This window comes from Capsella rubella, unplaced genomic scaffold (assembly GCF_000375325.1).
Source record: "Capsella rubella cultivar Monte Gargano unplaced genomic scaffold, Caprub1_0 scaffold_2, whole genome shotgun sequence".
Classification (NCBI taxonomy): Eukaryota; Viridiplantae; Streptophyta; class Magnoliopsida; order Brassicales; family Brassicaceae; genus Capsella; species Capsella rubella.
Window position 1 is genome coordinate 3,663,555 of NW_006238922.1, and position 15,797 is coordinate 3,679,351.

At 29.9% G+C, this 15,797-nt stretch overlaps 3 protein-coding genes and 4 non-coding genes across 8 annotated transcripts; 5 read left to right on the plus strand and 2 right to left on the minus strand.

Annotated features, from left to right (window-relative positions):
* Positions 1-873: 873 nt before the first annotated feature.
* Positions 874-2,910, plus strand: LOC17894567 (F-box protein VBF). The gene is given in 4 exon segments (XM_023787557.1): positions 874-1,122; positions 1,220-1,338; positions 1,483-1,988; positions 2,642-2,910. Coding segments are annotated over 4 exon segments (1,143 nt in total).
* Positions 2,911-6,308: 3,398 nt separating this feature from the next.
* LOC111832250 lies at positions 6,309-6,402 on the plus strand. The gene has a single exon (XR_002835288.1). It is a non-coding gene; the product is annotated as a small nucleolar RNA snoR69Y (small nucleolar RNA).
* A 144-nt stretch (positions 6,403-6,546) lies between these two features.
* LOC111832251 lies at positions 6,547-6,642 on the plus strand. The gene has a single exon (XR_002835289.1). It is a non-coding gene; the product is annotated as a small nucleolar RNA snoR69Y (small nucleolar RNA).
* Positions 6,643-6,681: 39 nt separating this feature from the next.
* On the plus strand, positions 6,682-6,762 carry LOC111832255. Its single transcript, XR_002835293.1, has one exon. It is a non-coding gene; the product is annotated as a small nucleolar RNA snoR53Y (small nucleolar RNA).
* Positions 6,763-6,814: 52 nt separating this feature from the next.
* Positions 6,815-6,889, plus strand: LOC111832254. The gene has a single exon (XR_002835292.1). It is a non-coding gene; the product is annotated as a small nucleolar RNA snoR53Y (small nucleolar RNA).
* Positions 6,890-11,989: 5,100 nt separating this feature from the next.
* LOC17894994 (gibberellin-regulated protein 8) lies at positions 11,990-12,343 on the minus strand. Of its 2 annotated transcripts, none has more exons than XM_023788409.1 (2): positions 12,268-12,343; positions 11,990-12,174 (listed from the first exon to the last, which is right to left on the minus strand). In XM_023788409.1, exons 1-2 carry the CDS (start codon positions 12,341-12,343, stop codon positions 11,990-11,992), a joined length of 261 nt encoding a protein of 86 aa, XP_023644177.1. The 2 variants fall into 2 exon arrangements, with proteins under 2 accessions (XP_023644177.1, XP_006301392.1); XM_006301330.1 differs by having other exon boundaries at positions 12,262-12,343.
* Positions 12,344-14,083: 1,740 nt separating this feature from the next.
* Positions 14,084-14,432, minus strand: LOC17894996 (gibberellin-regulated protein 8). Its single transcript, XM_006301867.1, has 2 exons — positions 14,357-14,432; positions 14,084-14,268 (listed from the first exon to the last, which is right to left on the minus strand). Exons 1-2 carry the CDS (start codon positions 14,430-14,432, stop codon positions 14,084-14,086), a joined length of 261 nt encoding a protein of 86 aa, XP_006301929.1.
* Between the last annotated feature and the right edge of the window lie 1,365 nt (positions 14,433-15,797).

Consider the following 15,797-nt stretch of genomic DNA (forward strand, 5'->3'; position numbering starts at 1 on the left):
GCTTTGGTTACGTTTGGATATATGTATATATATTTTTTCTTTTTGTTGTTTTGTTAAAATAAATAAAAACTTGAATCTTTCTAAAGTTTTTTTTGTTCAATGTAATTAATAGTCTGTATTTGTTATAATAAATGATGTTATACATCCATTAGTAGTCTCGTAGTATCTAGTTTTCGATAACCATGTTACATCATAGAATATTTGAGCATATTGATATGTATATATGTGAATTTATTTATAATATATATAGTATCTAAACTGTAGAAAGATTTATATAATTAGTTAGATGTTGTTATAGATTTTATAGCAAAAAGTTTTGTTACAAAAGATTGTCAAAATGTATTTTACTAATTTCCATATAACTCATAACTTTTTAGTTGCATCGAAAAGTATATAATCTGAGGATTCAATCTGACCAATCTGATCTTAATTACCTAGAAACAACTCCACAATATCGGTCTTGTATAAAAGTTTTTTAGAGTTGGTCTGAAATTATAGTGCTTGGTCTCGTAACTCACAAGTCTCTAATTAATATAACTCATAGGACAATTTACACTTACGCGTGAACTTTCTCTTTTGGAAGACCAATCTTTTACTTTAGGCCAACAACCATAATTTTACGTTATAAAGTTTCCAAATAAAGAATATCTAACTCGATAATATTTGACCATTGCTCCAAAATGGTCAGCAAAAATATGCCAAGCACCACTATATATTATCTCCAAGCATAACTCATCTCTTACCAAAACAAATCAGAGCAAATCCCATAATCACAAAACAAAATTTTGATAACTCAGTACCATTTTCTTTTTTTAGATTAATCACTCTAAAGATTAGTAATTATTTTACTCTTCATATAAGAAAAAGAAGAAGATGATGTTACCAGAAGCATGTGTAGCCAATATTCTTGCCTTCACTTCTCCAGCAGATGCATTATCATCGTCGGAAGTGTCTTCGGTTTTCCGGTTAGCCGGAGACTCGGATTTTGTATGGGAGAAATTTCTACCTTCTGACTACAAAAGCATAATCTCTCAATCTACTGATCATCATCAAAGTTTTTTGTCCAAAAAGGAGATTTATCGATGTTTTTGCGATTCCATCCTCATAGATAATGCCCGAAAGGTTAGATTTTTATGAGTTAACACTTACAACAGAAAAAAATTGTTTTGTTTTATTAACTTGAACTAATAATTAATATCTTATTCTTATGCAATTTCAGCTGTTCAAGATCAATAAATTTTCCGGGAAAATTTCATACATTTTATCAGCAAGAGCTATTTCCATAACTCATAGTGACCATGCATCTTACTGGTCTTGGAGCAATGTCTCAGATTCTAGGTCAGTTTTGATTAATTTATTTTCTTGAAAAAATTTGACAAAAACAAATAATCTTGAAATAAATATTTTTGCTTTGTCAACATGTATAATTTTTTTTAATTGATTTCTTAAAGTATTAATAGTATTTATCTTAAAAATTTTCAGATTTCCGGAGTCAGCTGAACTTAAAGCAACTGATAGATTAGAAATTAAGGGTAAAATCCAAACCGAAGTGTTATCACCAAACACAAGATATGTAGCTTATCTCATTATGAAAGTAACTAAAACCGCTTATGGACTAGACTTAGTTCCAGCTGAGACTTCAGTAAATTCTAAGAATGGTCAAATTAGTAAGAGTGCAACTTATCTAAGTTGCTTGGATGAGAAGAAACAACAAATGAAGCGGCTCTTTTACGGAAACCGAGAAGAGCGAATGGCGACAACCGTGGAGGCGGTTGGCGGGGACGGGAAAAGAAGAGAGCCGAAAAGTAGAGACGACGGATGGATGGAGATTGAGTTAGGAGAGTTTGAGACAAGAGAAGGAGAAGATGATGAGATTATTATGAGTCTCACTGAGGTTAAAGGATATCAACTAAAAAGTGGCATTGTGATTGATGGTATTGAAGTGCGGCCTAAATCCATATGAATTAGGATGCTAAAAGCACTGAAGGGTGAGTCTCATGGGGTCTTATATGTTAACTGTTGAAATTACGGGATAAAAATGGGAAGAAATTGATTTGATTTATTTTTATTCATTTGTGTATTGACCTTAGTCTTATTCATTATTATTGTGCACATTTGAATGAGTGAAGATAATGTACAATCTTATGTGAGTGGGTCATCATATCTATACATTTCTTAATTTTAAGATTAACATGATTACATGAACCGAATGGTATCCAGATCAGGGAGTTGGATCAAAAACTGATTAATAATAAAAATATTTCTATTATTTGTTTGGTTATCATTTTAAAATATCCAAAAAAAAAAAATTTGGTGACATTTTTTGACCATTTTGGGTATTTTTAGTATTTCGAGTATTTTTGACTATATATTTTCATTTCGGTATGGGTTTATTCGATTCGAGTTCAGTTACTTGAATATTCTTAATATATAATTTTATTTCTAGTATAAAAATAACTAAATTTTTGAATATATAATTATGTTTTGAGTGTTAATTAAGCACGTGAACTATATCAATTTAGTTTCACTTTCATCAGTTCTGTAAGTGTAGGATCGATTCGAGTATTTATATCGAACAGCTTTTTTTTTTTTTTTTGGTCAAACAGTTACTCTCATTCATCTTAAATATTGTTTCTTACAGATCGAATAGCATCTTTTGCCAGCGCATCAGCACGGCGATTACAATCACGGGGAATAAAGATAAAAGAGCAGGAATTAAAGCTAGAAGATAGTAGAAGGATATCGTGTAGAATCCCATGGAGCTCCATCGAAGGAGACGCCAGATTGAGGGCTTTGACTAGTGATAACGAGTCAGAAGCGAAAACGACATTGGATAGATCCGAAGCAGTTGCAACTCTAATCGCTGCCAGAGTTGCCATGGCTTCGGCCATCAATGGGGATCGGACATGACGGTAAGCAATCGAACCGGTGGAGAAAACCTATGTTTCAGTTTTAGTTTCTTTATTGGTTCGGTTCTTTCAATTCGTGTAATTTGTCTGGAACTAGCTAATATTATGTATGCATGCATTGCATATATTTTGAATTGATAATTCATTATCATACTATATATATATATATATATAGTGTTTTCATGTAATTAGTACATCATTATTGGTGGGATCTTAGCCTCTAAGATCCCACCAATAATCTTTATATAAGATATTTTCTTTAAAAAAGTGGGGTATCTTAGCCTTCTAAGATACCCTCAATGAAGATGGTCTAAGTTTAAGTGGTTAGCCCATGTTTTAAAATATGCCAAAATAAGGTGAGATGTTGACGTAAGTCTAAGTTTATATTTACGGTGGAAAGTACAATATGTACATAGAAAATATATGTAGTCCTAATCCTCTATTTAGGCTGTAACACTTGAGAAAGACATGTACGTACCTTTCAGGCTTCAGCATATATGAATATGGTTTTGATGACCTTAAGATACGACATAATTTGTAATAGATATTTCAAATAGTTTTCTATAAAAATACAATTTGGAAAATTTATAGATATGATTAGTGAAAAATGTTCAAGAAAGCTCAAAAATGTTCAAGAAAGCTCAAAAATTCAACAAAATGAAAAAAAATGTTCAAGAAAGCGAGATAGGAGAATTAGGTGGTGATTCAAGTTTCAACTCCTAGCACCTAAACCTTCAGTTTATCCTATATTTTCAAAAAAGCATAATTAATCGGGGCCTAGGCAATTTTAAACGGATATATACAACTATATAAAAAATATAATCGATAATCTCTGATATTTATATGCATATTTAACAAAGAATTAAATAGGGATGCAGAAATTTGTAGAATATTTTATAAATTATTAAATTTAGGGAAAAAAAATTATTTCAATGGTACATTTGGTGAAGTCATTAGATGAAAGGAGATAAAATTACAAAGTTTACAATTGTTGGACCAATTTTGAAGCACATTAAAGAGTTAAGTTGCTAATTAACGAGTAAGGCCATCGTCTTCCTCCTTTGGAAAACGATAAAACAATAACTTATGATTCGGATTGGTAACATGAGTTATTAAAGTTGGCTTGAAACGAGACTATTTCAAAGATCTTTGTTTCGGATGATGAACAATCACTCGTCAGCCTGCGAGACTCTAACTGAGACAAATCCAAAAACGGCTACCATCTGCAGTAAATATTATATTTGATGTAACTTTGCAATAAATATGATGTGGTAAACATAACAGTTTTACGTAGTGAATCGCTGTAAATTATGATTTACTATTGTTTCCAAAATCTTTGACTAGTGATATTTTTGTTGTAGATGTTGCTGTATGTATTATTTAAGTAAATTTAATTTAAAAATAATGGATAATTCTAGTTATTAAAAGATTATACTAATAAATAATTAAAAATTATTTAAGGAATTTATAATAAAATAATTTTAATATACACAAAGTTAATTAAACATTTTTTTGTAACATTGAAAATTAAAAAAATAACTACATACATTCTATAATATTTAAAATCTTATCATATTGAGATACATGCCTTTTTAATTTCAAATGAAATATAAATAATAATTTTGGCAAAATATAAGAAATTTATAACTATTTAGGAGAAGTTATTAAAATAAAGTAAAACCATTCAGTTTTTTCTGATATATGAATTGAATAAAAACAAAAAGAATAAGATTTAGTAATATATAAGTGAATTTTCGTTTTTAATTAAAAAATAGGTAACTAAACTTCTCACATCTTTACTCATGAAAATTTCCATGATTTTGAGTTATGTTTTGATTTAAATTTTTTATGAAGAGGATAACTCAAAAATATAAGTCAATCGTTAGTCAATTAAATTCAAAATCTAACTCGAATTTAAAAAAGCAAAACATGATTGACAATATTTTAAGTTATGAGCATTACTTATTCTTAATTCATGGACTCATGTTTAGAGAGAAATGTGGGATGGGAACAACATAAGTGTAAATTTAAACAAAACACAAGATTTTTTTGTCTTGTACAAAATATGTCTATTTCAAAAATGTTATAGAATAAGTATACGAATGGACCTAAGTTCACCACTAAGTCTCAATATAATGCTCAACTTTGTATAAGTTATTCCATTAGATGATAAATAATTTTTATGTAATCAAGAAATATCAATGTGTCCCATGGAAAGGACTTACATAATTCTATATCATCAACTATCTTGTACAAGAAAAACTTCACAATTGTCAAATTGACTTTCTTACCTTCTTTAATGACAGTCACTTGGGGTACAACAATGCCATATTTAAATCAGTCATCTATATCATTCTTAAAAGAAATTTGGATGTGTTCTAACTATTCTATTAAAATGATTTTCATGCCATCATTATTATACTAAGTAGATATATAAGAGCATATACAAACAACCCTTATACGTGTCTAAATCTTACAAATACCTTATAATTACCTTGTTAATTTTTTAATTACCGCATAAAACTTTAATATTTTGTAAGACTTTATAAAAACTCATAAAATCTTATAACTACTTGGATGGAATCTCCGAAGATTGGTGCTGATGATGCACTAAACATTTTCACGGTGGAAAAAACTTGGCAGAATTTTTTTATGGGAAATCTTGTAGAGGGAAAATTCACTTCTGAAAGTTAGTTAAAGTATATTTTTTTTAATCCAATAATGAATTTCTAAAACTCAGTATTTCAGTAAGACACGATTTTTAATGAATGTAAACAACTTTTTATAACGATTTTTTTTGTTTTGGTGAAAAGACGGAAGATAGTGCCCTCCCTATGTTTTATTAACTTTTTATAACGATTGAACAAATGATACATAATTTTAATAATATATATATTGTTGTCAACAATTTTAATAATTTTTTATAATACAAAATTGAATAAAAATTAAAAAATTAAAACTCTTTAGAAACCACAAAACCAATTACACACCGTACAGTAATTTGATTAACATGACGTTACAAACACAATTTAATTTCTATAGACAACAAACACACACACAAAATATTGGGCCAGACATATCGTGAGAAAGCCCAACTAGTTTTAAGCCCAAACCAAAAAAAAGGCTTAGGTTTAAAAGTAGAGCTCGTAATATGAAACCCTAGTTTCTCTTGCCGTCTCTATAAATCACTTTTCGATTCTTCGTCTCCTCCTCATACAGGTCTTGATCTCTTTTGCTCTATAAAAATCTAAGCTTTAACACTCGTTGAGTCATCTAGTTCATGTCTCTCGTCTCATTGATGTAGTCTAGTCTGTTTGGAATCTCATATCTCTGTTTCTAGTCTTATGCTCTGTTCTTGATTCGGTTTGCTGATTACGCTATGTTAGAATTAGGGTTTCTTGAAGGTGATGATGATAACATATAATCCCAGCTCTATGAGACCTTTTGTGGTCAAGGAGTAGAATTATGTTCATACATATATCTGAGCCTTTTAGATTCCACTTTCTTGATTCATTACAAATCTTGATTAGGGTTTTTTTGTAACTTATCTTGATTACAAGTCTTTGTTTGTTAGTTTTGTTCTGTCTTTTTGAATTATGTGTTTTTAAGCTATGGTGTTTTTGGATTTAAGGGTTTGATTTGGCGATGATGATAACATATTATCCCAGCTCATTATGAGGCCTTTTGTGGCCAAGGAGAATAACTGTTTCTATAACATTATCTGAGCCTTATTACAACTCTTTAAAATTCAATATTGATATTATTATCTTTGGTTCCCTATGATGATTTTTATATAATGCTAATGTATATCTGATAAATTTTTTTGATGATAAAATGATTTGCTGAGGGAACTTTGTTTTTGTTTTTGTGGTATGAGTATGTTTGAATTGATTGTTTTAAGTATGATTCCCTATGATGGTATTAACCATGCTAATACTGATTGTCTTGTGACTGAATCAATGTTATTGTCTGAGGGAATCTATATAGAATGTTACATGGTGTTTGTTTTATGCAATGTTTCTGTTATATATTTACTTGGTGGAGATTAGAAAGACACATAAGTGAGAAAAGATTTGTGAGACATTGACATGAGGAAAGATTTGTGAGACATTGAAATCTTTTGCTACTGTTAACTAAACTTTGGGCAGTAATGGGTCTATTCTTGCGAGAAAGGCCCATTAAAGGCCCGTCAGATTATGATAATTCTTTACTTCAAAATGTTTAAACTTGACGAATAATTGAATAGCTTGTTTAAGGTTTGAGGTGAAGTGGCAAGTTGTTCATAAAAGTATGAATTGAGCCGAATCAGTATTTTCGACAGAGGAAACTATTAAAACTGGTTTTACCATGAAAAAAAAAGAAAAGAAAAGAAACTATTAGAATTGAAGGACATTGATAAACACAAGTGACAATGCTAAGTAGTAAACGTGGTCTATATGTGCAAACTTTGCTATTAAAACTCTGATCTTGACATTACTTCCAATGCCAACTTTGACAGTTTTGCACTAATTTATACAGAATTAACAAATTAATGGCAAAGTAGCTCACATCATTTTATCTCATACATCAAACAAAGATGTGACTAAACTTCCCGTAGATATTAACTAGGCGGTTGGTACCGAATTTTTCAGAAAAACTAGTTTCTGAAAATTTCAAGGTTTTGACACTGACTTTCAAGATATTAACCATATTATAATGGCTGAATGCAATTGTAAGTTTGATAATGCAATGGAAATCTGGTAAAGAGTATTACATCAAAAATTAGGAGTGATTTTTACTCCTTTATAATATGGTTACACTCTCATATAGTTTCAAAAGTGTGTAAGAGAGAAGGAAGGTTCCACACGTGCGCCAAACCGAACCGAGCTGGGAGGGCTCTTGGGAATTCTCGCCGGATATTTTTTGGGCTTTTGTTAGGCCCAATTTTTATCAGGCTTGGTGTGCACTCTAAAGAATATGCAGAAAATATTTTGAGAATATTTTGCAGAATATGCCAAGAATATTCTCCAGAATATGCTGAGAATATTCTCCTAAAGCCCTATCTCTTTCTACTCCTTCTACTATATAAAGAGGCATAGCCTCTCATTATTTCTCACACTCTCAAACAGAAAAGCATTCTCAGTTCAAAAATTTTGTCTCTTTATCTTGTTTTCTTGTAAAGTAACTTCTTAGGTTTTTAGTAGTTTCAAAAGTATATCGTAGATCAAGTTCGCTTGAGTATACTACTCGTGTGCTCGAGTATTAGTTCGTGATCGGTTGTATTGTAGGATTCATAAATCGTGATAGATCAAAACACTTATGGCCGATTTTTTGAATTAATGACAAAGATATCATATCTTGCATTCATGATTTATTTAACGCATTTAAATTATATTGTTAATTGGTTTATGATATCGTTATCCTTAATAAATTTTGTATATTTTCTCCATTCGGTTTTTGCTCAGCGAGTTTGAAAACTAATTCAACTGTAGGAGCAAAAAAATCGAATCGAAAAAATATATGAATTTTATGAAGGATAACGATATCATAAACGAATTACAACAATATAATTTAAATGCGTAAAATAAATCACGGAGGCAAGATATGATATCTTTGTCCTTAATTCAATATATTTGGCCGTAAGTGTTTTGGTCTATCACGATTTATGAATCCCATGATACAACCGATCACGAACTAATACTCGAGCACACGAGTAGTAGACTCATGCGAACTTGATCTACATTATATTCTCGAAACTACTAAAAAACTAAAAACTTACTTTAAAATAAACCAAGAGAGAGAGAGAGAGGCAAGATTTTAGAACTGATAATGCTTTTCTGTTTGAGAGTGTGAGAAATAATGAGAAGATGCGCCTATTTATATAGTATAAGGAGATAAGGCTCCGGGAGAAAATCCTCGGCATATTCTACAAAATATCCTCAAAATATTCTCGGCATATTCCTTGGAGTGCAAACCAATTTACTTGGAGTGCACAAGAAGCCCTGGTAAAAAATTGGATTTACCTCTAAAGTCCAAAAAATACTCGGTGAGCCTGGCTCGGCTCGGTTTGGTGCACGTGTGAAACCTTCTTGCTCTCTTACACACTTTTTAAAACTAGATGAGAGTGTAACCATATATAAAGGAGTGATTTTCAATCCTCATTTCCGTTGTGGGACTTTTTTCCCAGTCATCCCAAGTGACTTTTTCCCAAAGATTTTCTGCTTATGCAATAACTTTTATGGATATATATTTGATTAACTATGTAAATCATATGTTACCGCTATGCATTATAAGTTATTTGATAACCTCATAGTTATATAGTTAAATTATTTATAGTTACTCATATGTTACCGCTTTAAATTATAAATTATTTGATAAATTCATAATTATCGAGTTGAATAATTTATTATATGATTGATATCAACTAACTTATATATTAACATGTTTATTTTATTATGATATTTCAGCTATAATTGTTAACTTATGCATAACAGCATAAGAAACATATAAATGATATATAAAAGTTATTCTAAAATTTTATGGATATCTATTTTGTTATCTGATAAAATATTTGTTATCCATCATAGGGATAGCTTTTTCCAATTTAAGTTGTCAAGAGAGAGAACTAATAAAAAAAGCATGTATAAATTCTTATTTTTATTTATTTATTTGCGTACACCAAATGTAGTTTTCCTTTTTTCTTTATTTATTGAGATTACAAATAGTAAAAGAAAACTTGAAGATCGGGGGAAAAAATAGTGATGATGTAATGTGACATCAAAGGGGGATTACTTAATAGTGAATATTTGAAGTGTTACCTTTGTCTAGCTTTAGTAAAAATAATTTTCTTACTCTTTATGCCGATACACATTCTGATCACTTACTTATGTTCACATACAGAATAAAATCGTATTCATAAACTTTTATGACTAAGTACTTAGTACTAAAGTATTTGTTTCATATTTCGAATTCCATGATATTTTATGACAATCCAATCAGATTTTTTAACATAAGAGTTTAGATTCATATTACAAATTTGTAACATAAAAAAAGTATACTATTTTTTAGAGAAACTCTTCTCTATATGTTACTAGAAAACATTTCAAAACTTGATTAATAGTTTTAAGAGAAGAGTTAATTAGAGAGACATAACATCATAGTTCAACAGATAATTTGATCATATTGTTCTTGAACTTAAACAAAATCTTCATAACAACTCCATTGACTTTATTCAATATATACATGTACTTGGATGGTAACTGATAACTAGCTTTTCTCTTAAATTAAGTTAGTTTTATTCAATATTGATAAGTTATTTAAAATTTGATGCATTATTTTTATAGTAGACCTTTAAATATAGTTTTTAAAAAACTATTATGAACTTAGAAATTGATTTTTTTATCGGTAAATAAAGCCCAAAAAAGCTCGAAAAGCCCTGTAGCCCTGTTAGGGCCGGGCCGGGCTTTAAAATATAGGCTCGGAAATTTTTCGGACCGGACCGGGCCGGGCTCACATATATAAGGGCTTTACGGGTTTCGGGCCGGGCCGGGCCGGGCTAGCCCGATTGACATGCCTAATCTTCCTTGACCCTCACGCTTTGAAGTACTTTTCTTTGGTAGATCATTGCAATTTGTAAAACCGTGTATTTATACGTATAGAGAGACACATGCACAAAGGTTAGATGGGTTACGTTAGTAAGATTCGAATTTAAAATAAGTAATATTGATTTTGATTTATTAACCACGTTTATTAGTATACTTGTGATCATGTCGAAGATGATATTCTTGACTTTAATTAGTTTCTTGTATGAATCCGAATTAGTCCAATTTCATTATATTGTCGTGTTGAAGTACAAAAAGGTATCTAGCTATTGTGATTTAATATTATGAGATTAATATTAGCTCAAACTCTTACTAAACCATACTTGTAAGTTCTCAAGCAAATTTAACATTCTTCTTTTCTCAATGAGTCGTTCAATGTATCATCAAAGATATTGGGTGGTACTTCTGGAATTAAAGATTTTCACTAAAATCTCATCTGATAAGAAACAAAATACATTATGTGATACAAATTATGCATCCTTACATGCATGACTGCTGAGATAATAATTTATGGAAGGAAAACACTAGAAAATATATTGAAATAGAACAAAATAAAAACACAATAATATTAGGGTTTGAATCGGTGAATCATGAATGTTTTAAAAGCAAATGGTAAAAAATCATTCAGCGAACAGTAGCAGAAAAAGCATGAACTAGCCCATATGGCTCATTAGATGTAAAAACCGTTGAGTTCTCTGAAAACATTTAAGTGAAAAGATAAGTGCACTTTGGTAACGGTCAAATCAATTTATCAATTCATTGAAGCAACAAAACTTTAAAATTAAAGAGCAATTCGCCAAGACCCAAAAGAAACTCTCCCAACTTTATAGTTTTTTTTTATAAATAGTTTTGTACTTGAATATTTTGTTTTTAGCATTTTTATATATTTTAATTATTTTGTTGTCGAGAGGTTTAAATTAATTGATTTGGCCACTTATCTCACCAAAGTGCACTTATCTTTTTGGTCAAATATCATAGGAGAACTCCACAGTTAAGCATGCTTATGCTGGAGTAGTCCAAAGATGGGTTACCTTCTGGGAAATGATTGTCGGAACTGTGTGAGTGCGGTCAAAACACAGGAAAATATCATATGGTGATTTATAGGATCGGTTAACATGTTTTTAAGTCTCCCGGACATAGCAAACTGACAGTCAGATAAGGATGAACTTACTGGCTTAGTGAGAGAACGTGGAACCCATTAAGAATTGTGGGCCCATGGACTGGGAATAGACATGGGGCCCATTAGGATATGTGATAGTCGGGGCGTTACAATATGTTTTGTTATTATACATTTGTAGTTATAATTTTATTAAAACAAAAAATTCCTTTGTCAAAATGTTCTTCGAAATAAGGGTCCTCAGAAAGTTATCTTTTTGAAACAATTTTATAAGGGAACGGAGGGAGTAGCAAAGTAGCTCACATATTTCATACATCAAACAAAAATGTGATTAAACTTCCCATAGATATTAACCGTGCGATGAGTATATCCTCAAAGCATGTTCAAGGACACTTGGATCCACCTTTGGAGTTTTGCAAATCACGGTAGCAAGGACACTCATCTTTGTTTCCAAAGGTACCCGATGGAACACAGTTACACTTTTCGCAACATATATTGCAGTCTTGGAGGCATTCTCCATGTGTTCTGTCTGCCTTTGCGCATCTCACATTGCACTTTCCACCACATTCTGTTAATTCATATAGCATAACATATAAATGTTAAGAAAATTTCATACAACTATATAGTGGTTTAAACTGATAAGTAAAACACTTACCCAAACCAGCGTTTGAAAGTACAAAAAGTGAAGATGTGAGGAGAAGAGAGATTATGAAGAATTGTACAACTATGAGCTTCATCTTAATTTTCTTGGTTAGATTCAAAACTTTTATTTTTATTTATTGAGATTAATAGTAAGAGTAAACTTGAAGATTGTGGAAAAAAATAGTGATGATGTAATGTGCCATTAAAGGGGATATACTTATAGTGAAAATTTGAAGTGGTTGTTATGCCGATATAAATATATCTTACTCGTTATGCTGATACAGATTCTGATCACTTACTTATATTCACATACAGAATAAAATCGTATTCATAAACTGTTATGACTAAGTACTTAGTACATAAGGATTCTTTCTTTTGCAACCAATATTGAAGCAAATATGAATTATGATTTGGTTTCGTATTTCGAGATATTTTACCATAAGTGTTTAGATTCATGTTACACATTTGGAAATTATAATTTTTTTTTTTTTTAATTTTAAAAGAAACTCTTCTCTATATGTTACATGAAAACATTTCAAAACTAATACTTTTAAGAGAAGAGTTAATTAGAGAGACCAGAGTAATAATAACATCAAGGTTAAACAGTTAATTTGATCAAATTTAGAGTATTAGTAATTTTTAAATTTTTTGCTCCAGTATTTTTATGATATATATTTTTTAAATTATGTTTACATGTTCCAAATTAAAATATTTTACAAGTTTATTACAATATATAAAACTGTACATTTTATATAAATTTCTGACCTGTTACTTAGTCAAATTTTTAGTTGAATATATATTTTGCATAAATTAAATATATTAATCAATTTTGAATTAGTAACCCGTTATAGTTTTTTCTTTTTAAATTGAAAATTTTATAATTCATTTAAAAAATTCATATTATAGCATATCATGAGTTATTGGTTTCACAAAAATATAAGAGATTTTTTTGAGAAATACCCCTTTGGTGTAACCTCTTTCAAAAATACCTTTTTTATCTATCCATCTTCAGAAATGCCCCTATTTAAATATAAAATATTATATAGATTTATATGATTTATAAGGCACATCTAGATAATAACTATTACTGAGAGATTTGATTCAAATAATTTCTATCTTTGTAAAAGGTTTTAATAATTTTTACAAGGTTTTAAAAGGTTTTTTAGAAAGGGTTTATAGGTTTTTTAAAAGGTTTAAAAAAGGTTGTTATAAGGTTTTTATACGATCGTTTTATAAGGTAATTATATGGTATTTATGAAAGATTATACAGTTTTAGACACATATACAGTAAAGGTAATTTGGGTGTATATTTATAAGGTTACACACATATTTGGATAAAGTTTAACATTTTTAGTGGCTTTTTTATAAAGTTTGAAAAATGGAGTATTTTTGAAAAGTGGTATATGAAAAGGGGTATTTTTGAAACATTCCCCAAAATATAATCAGATAGATATGAAAGGTGAAGTATAATAATTAATAAAAATCTAATATGATAAGTTAGATATCTAATCTTGATGTTTATTTTGATTTTTTATTCATTTTAAAAAATAATGTATTTTTGTTTTTTAATTTAATTATATTCAATAAATTAATATGCTAATTCCTTAACCCATAATAAAAATGACTTATAAATTTAATAGAATTTGTAATGGCATTATATTGTAATTAAGTACCATTTTTTAAGTTGTGTACTTCTTTATATTAATATGGAGATTGACAAAACAATACTAGCATAGTAGCTCACAGATATTTTATTTCACACATCAAACAAATATGTGATTAAAATTTCTATAGATATTAATCAAATGTGCAATAAGTATATCTTGAAAGCATGTTCAAGGACACTTGGATCCACCTTTGGAGTTTTTCAAATCACGGTAGCAAGGACACTCATCTTTGTTTCCAAAGGTACCCGATGGAACACATTTACACTTCTCGCAACATATATTGCAGTCTTGGAGGCATTCTCCATGTGTTCTGTCTGCCTTTGCGCATCTCACATTGCATTTTCCATTGCATTCTGTTTAATTCATATAGCATAACATATCAATGTTAAGAGAATTTCAAACAACAATATAGTGGTTTAAAATGAAAAGTAAAACACTTACCGGAACCAGCGTTTGAAAGTACAAAAAGTGAAGATGTGAGGAGAAGAGAGATTACGAAGAATTGTACAATCTTCATTTTTTTGGTTAGATTCAAAACCTTTATCTTTATCTATTGAGATTAGTAGTCAGAGAAAACTTGAAGATTGTGGAAAAAAATAGTGATGATGTAATGTGGCATCAAAGGGGGATTACTTATAATGAAAATTTGAAGTGGTTACCTTTGTCTAACTTTAATATAAATATATCTTACTCGTTATGCTAATACAGATTCTGACCACTTACTTATATTCACATACAGAAAAAAACCGCAGTCATAAACTTTTATGACTAAGTACTTAGTACTAAAGGATTCTTTCTTTTTTGTTTTTTTTTGTAGCCAGTATATTAAAGCAATTATGATTTATGATTTTGTTTCATATTTGGAGTTACATGACATCTTACGACAATCCAATCAGATTTTTTACCCTAAGTGTTTAGATTCATATTAAAAACTTTGTAATATTAAAAAAGGTATTTTATTTTTTAAAGAAACTCTTCTCCATAATTACTTGAAAACATTTTAAAACTTGATTAATATTTTAGTTACGACAATCCAATTACTATGATGTTATGTCTCTCTTAAGAGAAAATTTAATTAGAGAGACATAACATCTTAGTTAATCAGATAATTTGATCATATTGTTGTTGAATCCGAATTATTAGTCCAATTTCATTATACTGTCGTGTACTCGTGTTGAAGTACACAAATATATCTAACTAATTGTGATAGATATTATGAGATCAATATCAGCTCAAACTCTCACTAAACCATACTTGTAACCTTCTTCTAACCAGAGGTGGTGGGCTAGTGGTTCTAATCTGGTGGAAGAGTCGCCATGTTGGTCTAAGCCAGGGATCGATTCTCCTCAGACGCAGAATTGCTGGCTTTATCTCTTTGGCCACATGGATATGAGACTCTTGTTTAAGGCCCATTTGAAAGCATGGGGGGAACCCTACCCATGGGATACCCTCTCCCCAAGGATTAGTATCGGATCCTTACATAGATCTGGTGATTTACCCTGAGTTAGACAAAAAAAAAACCTTCTTCTTCTTTTCTTTTTTTTTTTTTTTTCCATGAGTCGTTCAATGTATCATCAAAGATAGGCATTGTTTCACTTCAACATATATGCAATTCTAGACCAGACTTGGCTTATTTTGTGAACCACAATGTCTTCTTTTATCCTTCTTGGTCTAGTAGTACTTAATTAAGACCACTTTTTTTAGCTACATGGGAGTTTAATGTATTTAAAACACTTTTGTTTTGACCAAATGGGTGGTGCAAGGTCACCTATGTCCCTAATTCAATTTCCATTCCCATGTGGTCAATAACTTTAATGCTAAGACTCTCTTTTACATTCGTCTGAAGAACTAAGTGCATGTTTGTTAACTAACAACAACAAAA

Coding starts and splice junctions, on each gene's coding strand:
- LOC17894996 (XM_006301867.1), bottom strand. CDS start 14,432: ATGAAGATTGTACAATTCTTCGTAATCTCTCTTCTCCTCACATCTTCA. Junction 14,269..14,356: donor ACTTTCAAACGCTGGTTCCG/GTAAGTGTTTTA, acceptor TGAATTAAACAG/AATGCAATGGAAAATGCAAT.
- LOC17894994 (XM_006301330.1), bottom strand. CDS start 12,343: ATGAAGCTCATAGTTGTACAATTCTTCATAATCTCTCTTCTCCTCACA. Junction 12,175..12,261: donor ACTTTCAAACGCTGGTTTGG/GTAAGTGTTTTA, acceptor ATGAATTAACAG/AATGTGGTGGAAAGTGCAAT.